Here is a 21426-nt window from a genome sequence, read left to right as displayed (position 1 = left end):
TGCATTTTTTCACCTTATTGCGTTTGCAGTTTGGGCTTTTCTTTTTTTGCATTATTACTAGAAGACGGAGGGATCACATGAAGCAGATCAGGGAAGCAAGAAAGGAAACAATGCGTTATCACTAAGCTGACTAAGGCGAAAAAAAAAAAAAACTAGTGGAAGACATAAGGGAAAAGCACTAAAAGGAGTTGAGATGGAGTAAAGGAGAGAGCTGAAGCAAAACTTGAGAGAAGGAGAAAAGGCGAGAGAGAGAGAGAGAGAGAGAGAGAGAGAGAGAGAGAGAGAGAGAGAGAGAGAGAGAGAACAGGAAGAGCAGAGCGAAATACAGTACAAACGATAAAAGTCCATCAGCACCAAACCAAATGTGAGAGGAAAGAACAGCAAACAAGATAAGGATACAGGATAAAACACACACACACACACACACACAGGACACCGAACCTTGAGTGTTGTCCTTCTAGACGTACTCTCTTGTGAATCAGATGTTCATAACTGCACACTTTTGATTTTAAACTTCATCTCATCTGAAACCAGGTCACTATGCCCAGTACTTAAACACATGATAAGAAAAGGAAGAGGACTCCATTAAGCAAGGTCGTCATCCCAGTGTGTTCGTACCGAGAGGAAGAAACTGTTTAAAAAATTAAAACAAGGAAGGGGGGAAAACTCAAAATCCAATCTTACCGCCACTCCGAATCCTCTCCAATGCCCACCGCAACTATGTTAGACCACCCCTCCCTCCACAACCTACCGGGCTCCCAACAGTCAATCGTTCCGTGGGCCCAGTCTGGAATGTCCCTGGCTGTGGTGATGGTGGCGCTGACGGTGCTGCTTCTGAGTTGCTGTGGCGCCGCTGCCCTCATCCTGGCAGCATGCTGCAGCAGCAGACGGAGGGATGCTGTGGGAGAGAGCAGCGATTCAAGATGGCTGCCTGGAGTGGGGATCATAGACTACGTGCCTGTTTCTAATAGGTGAGTGTATTTTTAAATTCTCGACCCTCGGCATTTGACATTCTTGGAGGATATTTTGAAACAGACTTTTACTATAACCAGACTACTGATCCAGTTTCACTTATTATCACAGGGTATACTTTCCTGCCTCAGCCTTCCTGCCTTTCACCCATTCCTTTACACGACACGCCCTCTTTGTTACTCCCATTCCCTCTCTTTGTCGATTTCATAATTTGGTGCAGGTCACTCAGTCGACGAGCCCCATTTATATCATATCTTTTCATTCCCACTATCCTTAATGTGATCAATTTACCTCTTGGTTTCATAATATTCTTTGTGTATTTTCATTTTTATTCTCAAATTCCATAATGTATTAACTTTATCTCTGAGACTACTATTTTGTTCCTAACTTTAATCGTATAGTGCATTATCATTGGTTTTCATTCTTACCATCAATAATGTGTTTTGGTATTTTATTCTATTCTTTGTTTATTTTCATTCGTGTCCCGTTTCCTTCGTCCATAATTTTCTTCTCCCATGCATTAGGTCCTCGGTGCGGGTGTCCCTGGTTCTGTCAGAGGGGAGCCCCGACCTGGACGCGGCCCAAGAGCTGTCTTCCTCCACCGCCGCCCCTCACGACGCACTGCTGTCCCTCAGCGTCGTGTCTTCTCATCCTTCCTCTCAACCCCCGTCACCAGCATCCTCCCAGCACAGCACCAGAAGTCTTATCGAGGAGGTGGACGAAATCGCAGTGGGCGCTGACTTGTCTCCTGTGTCCGAAGCCACGTTGGATAGTTTTGTGATGTTTACAACGAATATCCCCATAGATTGTGCTAGTTCAGCACCTGCTTCCCTTGCAGTGCCAAATAATTTGTTGACCAGAAGTCTTGGAAAGGAGGGGGAAAGAATTAAAGAAGGCATTGGTTCGTCCCATATGTCTCAAGCTACAGTGGATAGCTTTGTGATGACAGCAATGAACGGCACCATCGATAACAGTGATGCAATACCTACTTCCCTTGCAATATCCAATAACTTGTTGACCAGAAGTTCAAGGAAGGAGGCCGAAGTAACTACAGAAGATGCTGGTTCATCTGTGACATCGAGTAATTTCGTGATATCCACAGTGACTAGATCCACAGATGATATTAATTCGACACCTGCCTCCCCCGCAACGTCCAGCAGTTTCTCAACCTCAACGACAATTACGTCATTAGACGACATTGATCTGACTCCCATTTCCCCTGTCTCATCAAGCAGTTTTCTTACTTCGATGACAAATACTCCAACAGACGACACTTCCTTAATATCCATATCCCCTGTGATGTCAGCTGATTTACCTGCATCGAGTTTGAGTACCCTTACAAGTGACACTAGTACAGTTCCCTTGATCTCGACAACAAATGTTTCAGTAAGTAACATTAATTCTTTTCATTTAACCCCAAATTCCCCTACAACATTGAATACCGTCTTGACGTCGATGTTAAATAGCTCCCAAGTTGAGCCTGGCCTACCTTGTTCGACACCAGTTTCCTCAGCGATGTCGATGGTGAATACCCGAGCAGATAACACCGAATCGACATTCATTTCACCAGCAACATCAACTGTCACACTGGCATCAACTATACATATTCCCACAGACGATTCTTCTTCAACATCTATTTCTCCAGTGACATCCTTTAACACAGTGAAAGATTACAAGGATCCAGCAGTGTCCAGTCTTCATCAGCAGTCCTCAGAATCATCAGAGCTATTATCAACGACTGTCTCACCATCCTCCTTTACATCAGTGACGATTCCGGCCAGTGACAAGCCTTCCCTTGGTAGTAAGACAAGGGATTTCAGTGATTCTCCTTTGCCCAGCCTTCAACAGCAGCCTTCAGTATCACCAATCTATCTATCTACGACAGTCACACCATCCCCATCTCCGTCGATGATGGTTCTAGCGAGTGACCAGCCTTCCTCTTCTCATGCTTCATCACCCGCTTACTCAACACTCTCAGGGTCAGTAGTGCAGGTAGAATCATCATCATCACCCAAATCAAGCCCAGCACCACCGCCCAAACAAAACTCATCACCATCAAGAGCATCACCATCACAATCATTGCCAGCACAGTCATCACCACCGATGATCAACTCAAAATTTCCATCACCAAATTCATCACGACAATCACCACCACAGTCATCGTCTCTATCACAAATAAAATCATATTCATTGGAATCAATATCTTCACCATCACTAGCATCTCAACCATCACTTAAGTCACCACCACAGTCATTACCACCACCGTCACAACTACCACCACGATCATCACTACGACAACTATCACTCTTATCTCCAAAAACTTCATCACAATCACCACCACCACCACCACCAGTACGAATGTCATCACTATCATCATTCAAGCCTTCATCATCAGTACTACTTCCATCACAACCAAAGATATCACCATTACCATCAACGCCACCACCAGCACCACCACCACCATCTCTGCTGTCCAGAATGCTTAATAAAAAGTCACGTATTCTCTCCTCTAATAAGAATGAAAATAAAGTAGATTCATGGACAAAATCGCCTCTAAAGCAAAGAAGGAAAGTTTGAGAGCCGAGTAGATTTGTTAAGATGCATTTGTGGTAATAATAAAGGTGTTTAATATATGAAAATTGTTTTGATAATAATAAAGGTGTTTAATTTATGAAAACTGTTTATTTGCCTCCAAAGAGATGGTATGGTATTGTGGAGAGAGTGGATGTCAATAGCATAGTAAACGGGAAGCGTTTGAGAGAACCTGAAAGTGGAAGGAGGCGTGATAGACCAAGAAGAGTGGTATGGCAAATGAGTAAGTGAGAAAGCGCGGTACGGAGGTTGATGAGGCTAAGAAACTGACCGTGGATCGAGCTTGTTGGAAGACTAATGAACGGAGTACTGTACATGACAACGGTTCCCAAGGTTTTCAGGGTTGGGCCCGTCGTAACCATGGTCCGTTCATCCATGCCCCCCTCCCCCTTCTTCCTGCCATCATCAGACTCTCGAAAACTACTTTCTGAATTATTGTTGTTATTACTGAAGCCGCAGTTTCAAGTGGACATTAACCCAGCTGAATACAGACTAAATTAACCCTTCTGCAATCCACTGTCATCTTTTCAGGGGGAAAGAGGGCAGGTGAGGGACGTTTATGAGTATATGACCTGATGTTGGACCCAGGTTTGGTGCCACCATCGGAAGGCGTCCCTCTTTTGCACCTACCTATTTGAAAGAGGAAACATAATAACCTTGTTTTGGTTTTAATTAATTTGGAGCTAATACAAATACATTTCATTCAGAAAGGAAAAACAATAACCCTATTTTGGTTTTAACTAATTTGTAAAGAAAACAGGTACACATAAGCAACCACGTACCATAATAGCAGTTATACTGATATTTTGTTGCTGATTTTGAATGCGAAGCCGCGTATTAGAGAGGACCATCCAGACCACCATAGTATTCATTTTTTTTTTCCAGTGTTTTGTCATGAAAGCAAGCAACGCAGAAAGTGTCTCCAGAGATAATTATTTATGGACACCTTTGGATCTCCACACACACACACACACACACACACACACACACACACACACACACACACACACACACACACACTTACTTAAGTCACTATTTTTCCTCTTGGTCGTCGCTCCCCAGGCTGAGAACCATTGGAGAATGACAATGGTTTGGCATCCATGTTTTTTTTCAGTGAAATGATAGTTGACGGATTTATTCCTTCATTAGTTATATGAAGCGTGTGTGTATATTTATGTCTGTGAGGTGGTGTCGGGATTCCGTTGGTTTGAATGATGAGTGAATGAGGATGTAGCCCAGTTAATAGTCCTTCTTGCAGCAGAAATGCCTCATTTTCTGGTGCCTACCCCGTCCCATCCAAAGGTGGGAAAAAGTCTGGACGATGATGATGACGGTGATGATGATTCTCTGAGAGAGAGAGAGAGAGAGAGAGAGAGAGAGAGAGAGAGAGGTGATATAGAGCGTTTCTTATCGTCTGACTAGAATCTCTCATTCTTTATCAAATGATGGCCAAGTGTTGCAAGAGTAAATGATAAATTTGACTAGCACAAGGAGGCTCACATTCCTACCTCACCGAACTGCATGAAATCACAACTTAATATTTAAATTGTAGAAGTGGCCTAGTTCCGTCAGATAAAAAAAAAAGACTATTATAAGTCTCCTAAGCTGACGAGAATACGATCTTAAGGTCAGTGCTCTAGTCAGTTAAGAAAGATTCCTAGCGCCTCCTCCTTAGTGATTTATTCGGGGTATTGCTTCTTCCTACTCTTTTTTATGTTATCTATGTCTGTTTCATATCGATACAGTATGCATAGATAACATACAAGAGAATATTAAAGTTTGGCAGTATTACTAAGGGAATGCAGGTTGGTCTCCACGCAGCTACAGTACACAAACATACGTCTGTGCAGATTGCCATGATGGTTAATGAACATACAAGAACATAGGATCCCTTAATTTGTGTTTGTATGGGTTGATCTTTATCCCCATAAAACCCTTACAAAAATATAAAAATGAAAAGGCTTCTGGGGAATATTTGCCCAAGAGATATTTGTACCAAGTTTTAAGCGTACTGATATAATAATGATGCAATGGTACCCAACTGGCAAGTGTTTGGAGGAAAAAGAAAGGAACTACGCACATGTAGTCTGAAAACTTGACTGATGTACAGTAATAAACAGAGATATAAGCTCGTAAGGAAGTGGTGCTAGTAAGCCTCCAAGACAATGGTAATCGAACCTCAGAAACTAACTAGATTTAAGAAACTATCTCGATGTATCCCTAAAAGACTGGGGATGGCATACTTGTTATACACTAGCCACCACCAGATGATAATACTCTATACCCCTGAAACTTCGAGGGACGACTTAGGCTATTTGTTAAGGCGATTTTGCTTTATTTACACCTTAACCATCGAGGGACGCCCTATTTTATCTCTGGCTAACATCAGAACGATTTTGCTTATAACTGGGAACCCTCTCAGTGTCTTAGGTCTTAGTAATTCGATAATTCGATGTCTGAGTGTTTAGAAAATCCAAAATCGTCCATTTGGAGGGTAGAGAAGGAACTGAGGAACGTTCGTACAAGTTGGTGGTGGAGCCGCCCCTTTACATCCACGGCACCTCGTGCAGGTGTTCCTCTCCAGCACCACCTTATCATAGTGAAGGGGTTAAATGTCGAAGGCCGACTTATCTGTTTTCCTCTCACTCCTTCTGGCACTGACTTAGTGTGTCCAATTGCCTGGGGTGCATGACTAGGTGAGCAGGGGGTGTGGCAGAGTGTGATGGTGACTCACATGGAAAGGTGCTGGAGTGCTCTGTCATCACACAGCAGCCAGCAGGGTCCGTGTAAGTCATATGTACCCGCACACTCCCTGTTGTATGCACTAGCCCCTTATAGGATGGGTCCGCCTTTAGCTTCATCCCCACAAGAGGCTTCCCCTGCAAACACGGGAGCCGCGCAGTGTGCCCGCCCTTCCAAATCACACCTACGCCCCACATCTACACCACTTGCACCCAAGGGGAGCAATCCACAGACACGGAAGCCACCACACCCCAGGGGAGGAAAGCCGGATGGTGCAGGAGTGTGACCACATCCCTCCTCTCTTTGACAACCCGCATGCACCCTCCACCCTCGGCCAGGCTGCGTACGAGAGCTGGGAGGTATAAAAATCTACCAGTGGACTCAACATTAATCACTTCCGTTGCAATGCTCTTCCCCGCCGCCACCAAACTCTCTGTGAAATGTAATTTTGGGATGCTCTCCTTGTCCCACACCACCACCAACTTCCCACCCCTTTTTCTTACCATCTGCTATCCATAAGATAACAGGGAGAGCAACTGACAGCCATCTTTCGTGTCATGGGTGGTGTCGTTGTAGCAGTGTCGACACCCACACTTGAGCAGCATTACGGTAATGGATGTAGATGGTAGGATAGTGTCCGGGTCGTCTGCAATATCAGTCACCGGGTCACGTCGCTCTGTGCACACTACCACAGCCACTACCGGCCGTGTTTTATTTTCACTCACTCTTTTCCCAGACCTTTTTTGTGGCACAAATATTAATTCTACTGTCGAGGCACTCTTTTGATTGAAATATTCAAAGTTTAAGAGGAAGGGGCTGTGAGAATCTGGAAGGATCATTGTTTTTACTGTGGGAAATATTTCCTTGGGGAAGAGACTGGTCGACCAAGGGCACGGACGAGGAGGCATGTTCATAAACAGGACAGTTGTTGCCGACATCGGTGGAAAGCCTAAAGCATATGACATCTGACACAACAACTGTCCCACCTTGAACCACTAGGGTGTGCGTGACATCCCATTCGGCCAAGGCTTCCATAGTAGTATACTGGATGCATATCCAGCAGCGGCAGTAAGTAGCAGGTGGGAGTGAAAGTAGCCATTACGGTGAGTGACACATACACCTGTCACGTAACAGTGGTGGTGTCGTGCAGGCCTACAACACTGGCATTGTCTGCAGTGCCAGGCATCAGGGGACACAGGGAGGCAGCACAACTTGCACCATTTCCATGTCACTGCAACCTTGTCCTCCGGCCTTACCTCACCAGGATCCTTTACCTGCAGAACCAAATTCAAACCCAAGCCAACCACTTGAGACAAAATGTACATAATGTCTGGAACAAGAAATACCATTGTTGCCAGTACCTCTATTTCCAGGAGAAACAGTAAGACTGGAACCGTGAAAACCAGACATCCTATCGAAGCTACGTGTACACATAAATAAAGGGCGAGGAGGGGCAGATTGTCGTTTAATCTACCTGCTTAAGATGCTACGTTTTTCCAGAACTCTTCACTTTGATATACCAAGACTGATTCACGAGCAATTATGCAGGAAATCATTGCAATAAAAAAGATGCGCCAAAGGGAGAGACAAACCTGACGACATATAGTCTTGTTACTCTTTAGCTGAGCTGGCAGAACTACTACCCCTGGCAGTTGTGTTTCTGTCTCGCTCACTCCATTCTTTGTGGATGAAACCGGGGCAAGATGAGGGACTGTATTTGAGGATCTGAGGACCTCCTCTTTGAAAACCTTAGTTCCAAAGATTTCTTGAGGTTCAACTGGCTGAGGCTTCTCATGGGATGAAGTAGAATCTAAATTTGAGCATCTGAGGGACTCGGTTTTGAATCTCTCAGTTTCAAAGTTTTTGTGGGGTTCAACTGGCTGAGGGTTTTCTTGAGATTGATCACCTTTCTCCAAAAGGGATGTATCGCCTTCATGCTTCCCCTGCGGAATATCAGCCACTAATTTTCCACTGTTTAAATCAGGCCTAAGTCTCCAGTTAGGGGAAAAAAAATTTTCATTAGGTAAATTATCACCATGTTCTGCCGTGGCTATACTTTATGTTTTGATTGTTGTTAGAGCTGGTTCTGTTGTTATTTTTCGTGTTCCAGTTTTTGTTGGAGGTGTTGGTGTCAATGACTGGGCTGATGTCCCTGGGGGTGTATCAACTCCTACATTCTTCAGCTGGAATATTTCAACCTGGCTTTCTTGATGGCCATTATCCACACGGTTCTCATCTTCGTGTTACACATGGACGGGAGTGCGGGCCCAAACCTAATACTCGACGGGTTTGTCGGCCAAAACATCACACTCGATGGATTTGTGGGTCAAAACCTCATATTCGACAGAGCAAGTGGCGGGCGGAGGTGGGGTCCTCGACTCCGTGACTGCCACAGTCTTCTTTCCTATAGTCCGTTCTTCGACCTACAGTTTAAACTGTACCTACCTAGTCGCCGGTACGGAGACTTGGTATGGTGGCATGAAGGTATAAGTCATATACCGGGTTCCATCAGCTTCTGTCCACCAATTCCAACTCTCGCCGTCTCTCTCGCCTCGTGTTGGACAGGCACAGGGAGTATAACACTTGTCGAAACACCTTTATAGCCCGAATAACCTGAAATATTTTGAAAGCTTGCCCGTCTTTCTTACATTGACCAAAAGGTGGGTCGGCAAAGGACCCTCTTACACCTTTGCTGTTACACTTTTTATCACCAACTTTATTTCATCCATTATTTTTTTTGTTTGACAGGGCTAAGGTACACTATTAAAAATCTGATAGTCCTCTGTAATTATTGTGATCAATGAGATTAATGAATAAGAGCTGTAGTTTGGAGACAACCTAGAATGGTGATGGTTGTGATGGTGGTGCTGATGATTTTTTACAGCGATGGTGATAGTTATGGTAGCAGTAATGACAGTGGTGGTGATGGTAGTGGTGGCGATGACAGTGGCCGTTGTGGTGATGACAGTAATTATGGTGATGGTGGTAGTGATGGTAGAGGTGATGGCAGTGATGATGACTGGCGGTGATGGTAAGTGATGGTAATGATGGTGGTAATAGCAATACTGGTGATGGTAGTTGTGATGACAGCAGTGGTGGTGATCGTAGCGGTGGTGATGTTAACAGAGGTAATGATAATGCTGGCGATAACAGTGGTGATGATGACAGTGGTGGTGATGACTGTAAGAGGTAAGGGCAATGATGGCAATGACAGGGGTGGTAATGACGGTAGTGATGATGATGGTATTGGTGGTGATGATTAGTGCTGGCAATGGTAGTGCTGGTGATAACAGTGGTGATGATAGTGATGATGATGGTGGTACTGATGATGGTTGTGGTGGAGGTGATTGTAGTGGCGGTGATGATAATTGGCTTGGATGATGGTACCGATAATGGCAATGGTGATGGTAATAGTGGCGATCGTAGTGGTGGTGATGACAGTGATAATAGTGGTTTTGGTGATGATGGTAGTGGTGATGGTAATATTAGAGATGACGATGGTCGTGATGGCTGTAATATTGATGGTGGTGGTGATATACTGGAGGTAGTGGTGATGACGGTGATTGTGGTGATGATAACTGATGGATAATCATCTCCCGTGGTGGGGTGACACGACGTCATTGTGAATCCATTTCTTTTTGACCTTGAAAAGCTCATTTCGACTCTGTCGGTGTATGTTTTAGTGATAAGGCTTATGATATCAGTTAAAAAATACATCACCATAAATGAGCTTATTTTTATTTTTGTACCTAATGGAGAAAAATTGACATCATGGTTAGCTATCCATTAGTAAACCAAAAAAATACATAGTCTTTACGGTTAAAGGATGCAAAGCAAGATGAGTTTTAAATGTTTAAGCCATTTAAAGTTATATTAATCATAATAATAATGGGTATTTAAAGAACCGAAAACTCCAAAGGGAGGACAACACCGTCATCAGCTGATTATCGTCAACATAACCGGTGTTACGACATCCACGACAAGATGAACGCCAGTGTAGCCTACTAAGAAAATAAGTTACATTAGTTTGTGTGGCCGTTGTTATCTTTGTGAATAGTAGCCCATGAAGTTCTAAGTAAGGGAATCTCGCGAATAGAAAGTCTGGCAGATTTATACAAGGTAAGGATTACAAAGCGTTATTTTACCGTTTGTCGTGAATAATTTCAAGGAAGCAGTTTAATCATGCAGCCGTGTGTTAGTGGAGTCAAACACGAGTTTGCATGCGTAATGCGAATAAGAACCTTAAAAAAAAAAAATGGCAGGGATGTCAAGTTCTTCCAGTCAGTAGGAAAGAGGCTTGTTTTTCTTAGTGGAATGTCGGGGGGGAAAGCGAGGACTGGTTTCTCTGCCTTTCACGGTTCTAGACCCAGTGACTACCTCGCGACTTGAATGATGTGCTAAAAGTGCTAATGTGGGTGATTATTTGGCTAGCTGCAGATTATTATTGTGAACTGTATTGCATTTGTTGAAGCCATGGTATCCTGCATGATTACTAGTCTTTCTGCCAGTCACAGTAGGTCCAGACCCAATGACTAGCTCTTCATTTAACAAGAGTTGTTTAACTGCTTGTTTGTGGTATTTCAAGGTGCCCTTGTGAACTATATTGCATTTACTGCATTTGATGTGGCAGTTATACACTGGTTAAGGTATTGGCAGTAGATTTCTGTATGGTACAATACCATAGAGCAGAGTATTTTAACTTGATGGTTGAAGATCAGGTGCATGAGAACTGCATGTTTCTGGTATTTCAAGGTGCCCTTGTGAACTATATTGCATGCACTGCACTTGATGTGACAGTTATACACTGGTTAAGGTAGTGGCAGTAGATTTTTGTATAATACAATACTGTTGTGCAGAGTAATTTAACTTGATGGTTGAAGATCAGGTGCAGTGAAATTGGAGGGTCAGTTTAATGATAACCAAGGAGACTCATACCTGGCATAGAATGAAAACTCATTGAATTTCATGCAACCCTGACCTAGTTGCTACTCAAGTTGTCGTAGGGACTTAAGTCTATCAGGTAAAAACAGTCCACTTCTTGGTACAAGCAGAAGACAACAAAATTGCCTTGTGACCTTCAGATGGTCGTGAAGCCATGATTCTATGTGGCTGTTAGATGATCATCAAGCAAAGGGCCTTTGTGCAGACTCTGTATCAGATCTTTCTACTGCTTTTGAGGCACTGTTGAGGACCCTACACATGGTAGCACAGTGCACCCTTTGTAGAGCAGATCCTGAACCAACTACCTCATCGAGACTAACTTTGGGGTGGCCTTGGTAAGCTAAATGGTAAGCTAAGGTGTCCATCTGAGCCAAGCCTCCTTGTATTTTTCTGTACTTCGCTGTGGGGGACAGTGGCCCTGTCCTGGTGAGGCCATGTCAAGTAGCCTACAAGGGGGCAGGCACTGGATCCCTGAACGGTGTACTGTATGTAGCATACTGTACTGTACTGTACCTGCAGGATAGCCCCACAAAAGTAGTTGCTTACCCATTGCCTGTGGGTTCACATAGCCAGACAGACTAGAAGTGAGTGACATCATCATCTGCTTGTGATTGCTTCCCTCTTTATATATATATATATATATATATATATATATATATATATATACTGTACCGGTATATAGAGTGGCCAGTAGGTCTACAGTTTTGAGGGTCAAAATTGCAGTATGTTGTCATAAAGCACAAGTAGGATGCATGTTACTGTAGCTACGTAGTCAGAGCTCAGTAAAAGTTTTATGATCACCATGGGCAAAATCCAATGAAAATTTTAAGAAATGTAAGATGCATGTATTACGGTATTTATTATGAGCCCAGTAAAACAGTATGAAGCAGGCTAATATGCTCATCTACGACACCACTTCACTATACTTGAGACAACAGTAATCTCTATGCATTGGATATGTGAGTACTGTCTGCAAGTATCTCAGCTGGTAGAAGGTGGTAGGTGGTGGTGACCATCATCCACTCACTTGATGTGGTGCTGTCTACTTCTTCACATCATTCATTCTGTTTTTGTGTCTGTCATCCTTTCTTCCTACTTCTTCCAGTCCGTCCTGTCACTTATTACGCTCCTTTTCACTTGAGGTGGGTCTTCACTGAGTGACAAACCTAATGTTTTCCTGCAGCCCAGGAAACAATTTACAAAACTTGGTGGTAATCATATACCGGTACTGTAATCAGAGAATGAGGTGATATGGAGCCTGCTACAGTGCCTGTGCTAACTGGGTGGAGAGATGCAAATGTGGCATCCATCCAGGAACCAAACCTTCACATATTTTTCCCCACGACTTGCTGTTGTGGGCTGCTGTCAGCGACATGGGAATATCAGTTCACTGCGCAGGACAACCCTAGAGGGGCAGTTGCTTGCCTGTGGTTGATGGATCTGCTCAGCCAGACATACCAGGGTTGATTAAAAACAACAGCAACAGCTAGTAGAATTGTTCAGGTAGGTTAGCATTATAGATAACACATTTCGGATTTGTTTTGTCTTCTTTCAAGGCAAATGCTGTTCAATACATGCCTGGCTTTATTTATTTACACTATTTATTTATTTTTTTGTGTAAGGAAGAAGGACCCAAAGGCCATGGACCTGCAAATTGTTCCCTCCAAGAAAAAAACAACCTACGGTAACAGAAAGCCAAATTCAAATACCGTATAATGTATAATTATCATAGTCGTTTGTTGTATGGCTAGTGAGGGAGTGATCGCCCTCTACCTACACAGATCAAAAGCCCTCGGGAGCAGGGGGGTGGTTGCTTTCTCAGGCAGAGGAACTCCTTGAGAGTGAAATGGCTGGGAAGCATGCCGGCACGTGACTGGCTACAGCATAGCTGGGTCTTTCGGGTGTGGGCAATCAGGCAAGTTAGCTGCCTACTGCGACTGCAACACATTGGCGAGGTGTTCAGGAAGTTAGCCAAAGAAACCTTGATGGACTCTGAAAGAACAATAATGGCCCCCAGTCCCATGCAGCCCTTAAATGGGCAGGGGGTGCTAAGAATCTCACGGTTGCCTCAATTACAATCGAATTCATTTGTTAATGCAAAAAATACAATTAAAATTGGTAACTGGAATGTGAGAACGCTAAATCATGACGGTAAAATCGATGAGTTAGTGAAGGTTTTTCAAAATTACGGACTTGATATTTGTGCTCTGACAGAAACTAGGTTAACTGGAGTCGATAAGTTGGATTTGGAGGATGGTATACGTTTATTGATATCTGGCCGACAGGACGGAATGCATTATCAGGGAGTAGGATTGTTGCTGGGTTGTAAGGCAAATAAGGCTTTATGTGAGTGGGATCCTATAGATGAGCGATTGTTATACGCACGGTTTAAATCAAATCATGGCAACATCAGTCTGTTTGTGTGTTATGCACCTACTAATGATGCACTCGATGAAAGGAAAGACACATTTTATGAAAAGTTGCAAGAAGGAGTAGGAAGGGTACCTAGACATGATGTTTTGATCTGCGTTGGAGACTTTAATGCAGTGATGGGCTGTTCAAATGAGGGATTTGAGGCATGTATGGGTAAGATGGGAGTTGGTAGTAGGATGAGTGAAAACAGAGTGAGGTTTGGAAGCTTCTGTCTAGCAAATGACTTAGTCATCGGGGGCACACTCTTTCAGCATTGCAGTATACACAAGACAACTTGGGTGTCGCCGTGTGGAAAATATAAAAATCAGATTGATCACATTGCTATCAGTAGGAGGCATAGAAGTTCTCTGCTAGATGTTCATGTTAAACGGGGAGCAGATATTGGTAGTGACCATCAACTCAGCATTGCAAAAATAAGGTTTAAACTTAAAAATCAGAAGAAGGAAAAATCTGGTGTTGGTAGATACGATATTGTTAAGCTTAGAAGGGAAGGAGAAGAAAAGGAGGAATTCAGATTAGAATGCAGAAATAGGTTTTTGGTGTTGGAAACGTTGGAAGAGGGTGAGAGAAGTGTAGATGAGATGTGGGAGGATGTGAACAAAGTTTTGCATGAGACTGCTGAATGTACGATTGGAAGGAGACATAGCTTCAGGAGAAAGAAATGGATATCAGAGGAAACGTGGGATATGATAAAAAAGAGAGGTGAGGCTAAATTGAGGAGTGAGATGCAATGCGTTGATGAACAAGAGATTGAATTAGCAAGAGCTGCGTACTGGAGTTTGAATTCAGAAGTAAGAAGGTTAGCTAGGAGAGATAAAAGAAGATGTGTGGATGAAAAGGTTGCAGAGACTGAAATCTTAATAAACAAAAATGATGGACAGAGTCAAAGAATAGCATATGAATCGATTAGAGAACTGAGTGGTAATGCAGGTAAACGCAAGGAAATACCAGTTAGAGACAGGGAAGGAAATTTATTGACCAAAGATGGAGATATTAAAAATAGATGGAAAGAGCATTTTGAGACAGTTCTTAATAGACCAATACCACCAGAAGAGGATATACCGTCTGCTCAGGAAGATTTAAATATAGAAACAGGAGAGTTGAGGCTTGCAGAAGTGGAGAAAGCAGTAAAACAGTTAAAGAATAATAAGGCACCAGGGGAGGATGGTTTATTTCCGGAAATGTTTAAAGTGGAGGGGATAGATTAATAATGATCTTGACCAAGCTATTCAATAAGATATGGGTGACGGGGTTACTACCATCAGTTTGGAAGAATGGTGTAATTGTTAAAGTTCCGAAGAAGGGAGACCTGAGTGAATGTGGTAATTGGAGGGGAATCTCTTTGTCACCGATAGCTTTGAAAGTTTTCAGTAGAGTGTTGCTAAATAGGTTGGAGCCGGTGGTTGAGGGTATTCTGAGGGATGAACAGGCTGGTTTTAGAAAGGGACGTGGTTGCAATGATCAGATCTTTATAGTTAGGCATTTGATGCAGCAAGTTAATGAAATGAGAGTACCGTTAAGTCTTTGTTTTGTTGATTTTGAAAAGGCTTTTGATAGTGTTTCGAGAGAGACTATGGGGAAGATCATGAGACATTATGGAATACCAGAGGAGTTTGTGAGGGTCATTATGAACATGCATGAGGACACATTTTGTAAAGTGATGGTTGATGGTTGTCTGAGTGATTCGTTTGAAGTCAAGTCCGGAGTAATTCAAGGTGGTGTTCTATCGCCTTTACTATTTATATTGGTCATTGATTACATTATGAAACGCGTTGGAACAGAAACCGGTGCAGGTATACTTTGGGGAGAGAACAGGAAACTTTTGGATTTAGATTATGCAGATGATATAGTTTTGATTTGTGATGGGCCAGAAGAGATGCAGAGAGTGTTGGACTGTTTGGTGAGTGAAGGTCGCAAGGTGGGTTTGGTTATTAATTGTGGAAAAACTGAAATAATCAATATGAATATGGAAAATGCGCAGGAATGTGTAATTGGAGGTATGGTTGTAAAGCAAGTTGATAGGTTTAAATATTTAGGTACTTATTTAGCCAAGGATGGTTCTTTGAACTTTGAATTCGAGGAAAGGTTAAAGAATGCTAATCAGGCAATGGGAATGCTTAAAAATATTTGGAATAATAACAATTTTTCTGTGCATACAAAAATCAAACTTTATAAGGTAATGGTTAGGAGTATCTTAATTTATGGACACGAGTCTTGGTACAGCACAGTGACTATGGAAAATAAATTCTTGGTGTTTGAAAATAAAGCACTTAGAAGAATAGTAGGAGTTAAGTGGTGGGAAAGGATATCAAATAGTAGAATTAGAGAAATAACGGGAGTGCAGCCGATCGATGAATATGTTAGATTCTCACGATGGAAGTGGCTAGGACATGTGTATAGGAGACAGGGAATAGTACGAGGTACACCAGGGTGGGTGGCACTTGGTAGGAGAGGTAGAGGAAGGCCAAAAGAGACGTGGGTGAGGACAATGAGACGGGAAGCTGGAGATGAGTGTTGGGGAGATCTTGAGGAGTTAGCACAAGATAGGATGTGGTGGTGTGAGTTCATCGAGGCCCTATGGATCCCCGAGGGTGCCACAGGAAATGATTGATTGATTGATTGTTGTATTAAACAGTGTGCTATGAATAAAAGCTCTCCAAGCTAAATCGTTGAGCATTTTTCAGTCCATATTTGGGCAGTCTTTGGTCATAATTAGGCACATTTTGGTCCAGTAATGGACTTTTTCAAATTGGACAAACAGGTACATATTACACCTTAGCCTTCTTTTGGAAGTTAACCACTTAACTTGTTTTAATATTGCCATATCTGGTATCCTTAGCATGCAAGAAGATATTGTTCTGCAGTGTGTAGAATGATGGTAGCTATTCAAGGAAGAAGTGTTGCAGAATCTCCAAAGTCACTAAAAGTATGGCCCTTAAACCCTTAGCTATGGGATACATCTGCTTGCATTGCCTTACCTCACTAGACTACCAGGCTTCCATTTCAGTCTTATTATTAAATGCCAGAACTATACCTAGGTTTGTAATAAGACAGCATTATTTTATCCTGTGTTTGTGTTAATATCAGCAAACACACTCAGAAAAAGAATTACTGTATCATATTAATCATTCTGTATTGTTTCACAGCCAGAATTGAGAAATCATGGTAGTGCTGAGCAAATTGTCAGCCATATCTCAGTCTCGGGATGTGAGACTGTTTGGAACCACTTCATTACTGGCCTTCCTCTACTGGCTGTATTGTGTCTCAAAGTCCAATAGCCGGAACAGGTATGAAACCTATTTATTTATCTGTCTGTCTGTCTGTGCATGGTGTATTTGTTTATCTATCCAAGTATTTCTCTGCCTGTATATTTGTCTGTCTGACTATAGCCAGATGCCTTAGCAATCTTGGATGAGGTAACCATAGACAAATTGTTTCCATGTCATTGTGTCCTCCATCGCAGGTTGTCCTCCCACCATCTCCTACCATGCTTTCCTGTTCCTATTTCTGGATATGGCCCATCCCATTGTTAGTGGCACTGGTATGGTTAAAATGATAGTGGTAAAATGTTTCTGATGGATTTGGCATGATTACTACCATATGTATTATAAAGAATTTATACAGATGAAATACTGCTGTTTGGTATTACCTTATTAGATATACGAGTAGATAACAAATGAGTCCTTTATACCACTGCATGCTATATTCAATAGTGTGAGATGGATTGTGAACTTTTAAATGATGCTGACACTATTTTCTTCATTCACTGACGGTTCCTAAATATATTTTTTTCTAGGAGAGCCTCAAAAGATGAAGTTAAATTCATCGTCAGTGAAACCAGTGGGACTGGTGACAAAAAGAAAGCACAGGTAGGTGGCAGCTACTGATATATATTTGTGCTAATTGTTATAAAAAAAAATAGCTTCAAAGTCACTGATGTGTCAGTGCTATGAAGGCCTTGAAATAAGTCAAGGACATAAGTTTGCCAAATATGCCACCACTTTGGCCTTCTCATGCCTCTGCTGGCCAATCTTCCTAAGCTGAGAGAAGCGTGACATGTATCTCTGAACATATATAATCCTCTTTGATATGGTGTGTCAGCAAGGAAAGTAACTGACATGCTCTGAGTGTGAAGTAGATACTGTTGAATAGTAGAACTTATGTCTGTAACCACTAGGTAGAAGACTGTACATAGGATCCAAGAGTTTATTGCATTTTCACTTCACACAGATTTTAATTATATTTCCAGGTGAACAGAGAGTTCTTCAAATCTCTCCAAGGCATCCTCCGAATCCTTGTGCCAAGATTTTGGAGTCCTGAATGTGGCTACCTCGTTCTTGTTGCCGCCTCCTTGATTGTCAGAAGCATGTGTGATATTTGGATGATTCACAATGGCACACTTATTGAAAGGTGAGTGTACCTCATTGAATCATTCTGCAGATATCATAGCTGTATGCAAAGTCTGCCAGTGTAAATATAGCCTGGGGCCTTTATCCTGGAAGATATGGCTGTAAGCAAAATGCCTCCATGTTGCCCTATCCCCCACTGTCAGGCTGCCTTACCTGCAACTCACACCACCCTCATTCATATCTTTCTGTCCATATGTATGTGAATTGTATAAGAAAAGTAGCTGCCAAAAAATCGTGTGCAGATGGTTAGGACTGTAAATGAGTGCCTAGCCCTTTATCAACTCTATCTGTAAGGGTACCTGTATGTTAAGTACATCTGTAAAGAAAAACTACCACCAAATAGTCATGTTCAGATGATTAGGTTTGTGAGGTGGAGCCAGGACTCTAGGAGTTTGATTATGAATTAGTGTTTGGCTCATTTCATTAAGCATGCATTTCATAGATTTTCCTTTTTTTTTGCTTTGTCTTTTCATTTTTTGCTGGTTCCTGCCTCACTTCATTCGTGATGGTGGTGAATGGTTTTGTATGAAATAAACTGTGTACAAGTACAGTACTTTCTTTTTTCTTAAGGCTAATGAAACTTTGTCATTGACTTATTCAGAATATAGGCAACTGCTTCATTGTAGTATGGGGTGTGTTATATTATGCAGTCTGAAGGGTTGGGTACCGGTATATGTTGTCAAGTACAGTGACTTGTCATACATACATACATACATCATCTAAACCTTTGTTGCCCAATGAGGAGCGTAGAGCCCAGGGCTAGGCAAGTTTGTCCTGACATTTAAGACGAAAGTGACCAGCCTCACTCATCCCTGAGTGGCATTAAATGAGCAATAAATCCCAAATGAACCGACACAGGTTCAGTCGGGTTGGACTGCACTAAGTACCCACTATACCTCCAGGCACCATAGTTTGATTATATGGTTACCACCCAGCATTGTAAATGGTTCCCTGGTGTACAGGAAACCATTTGGCATATCACTCAGTGACTGTAGTCATCTGTAGACAGGAAGAAATGGAAAGAATGAAGGAAAGAACAACATAAGAGGAAGGAAGGAAGAGAGGAAAGGACAGCCACCCTAGAGCAGCACTATATCGAGTGAGTGGATGGTGAGCGCCCCCACCAACCATTTTTTTAAATTTCATAACAGAGGAAGCAGGAACCAGTGGTTGAAAGTCTGCAATAATTATTGATGCCCCTGGAATATAATAAATGGATGAATTCCTAATCATGTTACATATGCACGTCCCTCTCTACCAGTGAGGTAGAATCAGGATGTCAGAGACTTGAATGATGAATGAATGAGTGTGTGGTCCAGTACATTGTGCATGCTGTTGGTTAGTTCTGTTCTCTCTCTCTCTCTCTCTCTCTCTCTCTCTCTGTGATGTTTTATCATTCCTTGCTTTTGGGGCCCTGCCTCACCCTATCCTTAGGTGGTAAAAAGAGGTTGGGGCGATGATCATAATATCAGTCATTGAAACCATGTGAAAACTAGGCTAATATTTTTTTTTCTCTCTCTCTCTCTCTATCTCTTTCTTTTACTGTAGCTCCATCATATCAAAAGACCTGAACCATTTCCTGCGCCATCTTATGGAGCTGATGCTTGCCATGCCGGCTGTGAGTATGAGTGATCCAATATCCTTTTTAAATTTTTTTTTTAGTATGATTTGACGATGCCATCTCTCCATCGTCAGTGCTGAATTGTAGCAAAAGATGAACACTAGAATATAATAATAATCACAAAAAGTGCTATGGGAAGGATGTATAGCTATGTCATTGTCTGTTTCTGCCACTGAGCTACCTGGAAGAAATTGCAAAAGAATGAAAATCTTGACCAAGTTTAAGTGAAACAGCTATAATGGGAGAGATAGACAGTCATTTACTGAATAAGATATTAATGCATTTATTTTAGTTGTATAGTTCTCTGTATAAAATTATCCTTGGTCTACAGGAGGCTTATATACCAGGTCTTAAGATGTCAGCCACCACCCTTTTAAGACAGTTATAGTGACAGTATACAAGATAATAACATTTTGTTCAATTAAATACTGTAATTTTCCTCAGGTTAACCCCTTCACGGTAGTGATATCCCTCATTAGCTTAATAAGAATTGTTATTACTCCAGCATTCATGATGATGATCATCATCATCTGGCATTGATGACCTTACATTTTTGTTTCTCTTGCAGATCTCACTTGTAAATAATGTTCTCAAATTTGGTCTCAATGAACTGAAGCTACGTTTCAGGACCAGACTCTCCAACCACTTATATGAACATTATCTGAAGTAAGTTTAAGTTCTGTTGTTTCTTCTCTCTTCCAGTAGCAAGCACAGTACTGGTATAATAAGTGAGCTTGAAAGTATTGTAGATGCAGTTATAATATAATGCCAGCACCCCTGCTAATAGGCTCAGAATATAAAAATGCTTTGTCATGTATTCTACAGCCAACCAAGGGTCGCATCTAGCACAGGATGTATGATTTGCATCACCTGTCATTTGAGGCATAAAAGTACATGCAACAGTAATACTGTACATTATTAGTAATGGGTCATGAAGTTCAATAATATCTTGAAGTGTGCCATTTTTGATGGTGAATTTCATCTTGTTTTAATATAATTTGGCTTCTGTTGTTGGTAATGGGTTGAATTTATTGATTTTGATGATAAGTAGAAGATTAAGAAGATTTGCGTGTGGAATGTCTAAATAAGTCGTACTTGCATCTTGGTAATGGTTTAGAAGTTTGAGCACTTGCATTGTGGAAGAACCTTTTGCTTATTTTGTTTTCTTCCCCATGCCACCAGGGGCTTCACTTATTACAAAATGAACAACCTGGACAACCGCATCAGCAATGCAGACCAACTGCTGACTCAGGATGTGGAGAAGTTCTGTGACTCTGTGGTGGAGCTCTACTCTAACATCAGCAAGCCAATTCTGGATATCCTTATTTATGTTCAGAAGCTCACTGAGGCTATCGGTGGTCAGGCAAGTTATTGGCTGTCCGAGCTTGTACTCGATTAAGGTTTCTGTCAGTTGTTTGTTGCAATGTAATGATATTATCACTGTCCAATGTTCCCCAGCACTTCCCTGTTGGCTGTGGCAGTTGAAAGTGTTATTTGAAAAAAATTATTGGTGATAGCAGTATGGAGTAAACATCAAAAGAGTATGAGAAGGAAGGATACTCTCTGATATTGGGTGAGAGATGAGAAATATGGAAAACAAGACAGTGCCAGCAGGGGATTCTCCATGAAGTTTGTTTGATATAATAAAACAGTATCTTTGCTGCTCATGAGCATAGGAGTTTTACCCAAGGGGAATGATATTTATCAGTAATACTC

The 21426-nt window shown here is 42.1% G+C and overlaps 2 protein-coding genes across 2 annotated transcripts in view; both read left to right on the top strand.

Annotated features, from left to right (window-relative positions):
• The first annotated feature begins 570 nt into the window (after window positions 1-570).
• Window positions 571-11123, top strand: LOC145404637 (uncharacterized). The gene is made up of 6 exons (XM_080276159.1): window positions 571-971; window positions 1497-3033; window positions 6420-6665; window positions 7306-7374; window positions 8490-8671; window positions 10937-11123. The coding sequence occupies exons 1-6, from the start codon at window positions 706-708 to the stop codon at window positions 11121-11123; spliced, it is 2487 nt and encodes an 828-aa protein (XP_080132285.1). The 5' UTR covers window positions 571-705.
• Window positions 10347-21426, top strand: part of Abcd3 (ATP binding cassette subfamily D member Pmp70) — a 23413-nt gene continuing 12333 nt past the window's right edge. Inside the window, exons 1-7 of the mRNA XM_080276286.1 lie at window positions 10347-10425; window positions 16827-16967; window positions 17477-17549; window positions 17930-18090; window positions 19638-19707; window positions 20279-20376; window positions 20893-21073. Coding sequence (XP_080132412.1) covers window positions 16843-16967; window positions 17477-17549; window positions 17930-18090; window positions 19638-19707; window positions 20279-20376; window positions 20893-21073 — 708 coding nt within the window. The 5' untranslated portion in view covers window positions 10347-10425; window positions 16827-16842. The remainder of the gene's footprint in view (window positions 10426-16826; window positions 16968-17476; window positions 17550-17929; window positions 18091-19637; window positions 19708-20278; window positions 20377-20892; window positions 21074-21426) is intronic.

Source organism: Coenobita brevimanus, chromosome 64 (assembly GCF_032717465.1).
Source record: "Coenobita brevimanus isolate Jiangsu-jjx chromosome 64, ASM3271746v2, whole genome shotgun sequence".
NCBI classification, from domain to species: Eukaryota; Metazoa; Arthropoda; class Malacostraca; order Decapoda; family Coenobitidae; genus Coenobita; species Coenobita brevimanus.
Note: the sequence above shows the minus strand (reverse complement) of the source record. Positions and strands in the feature narration are given on the sequence as shown.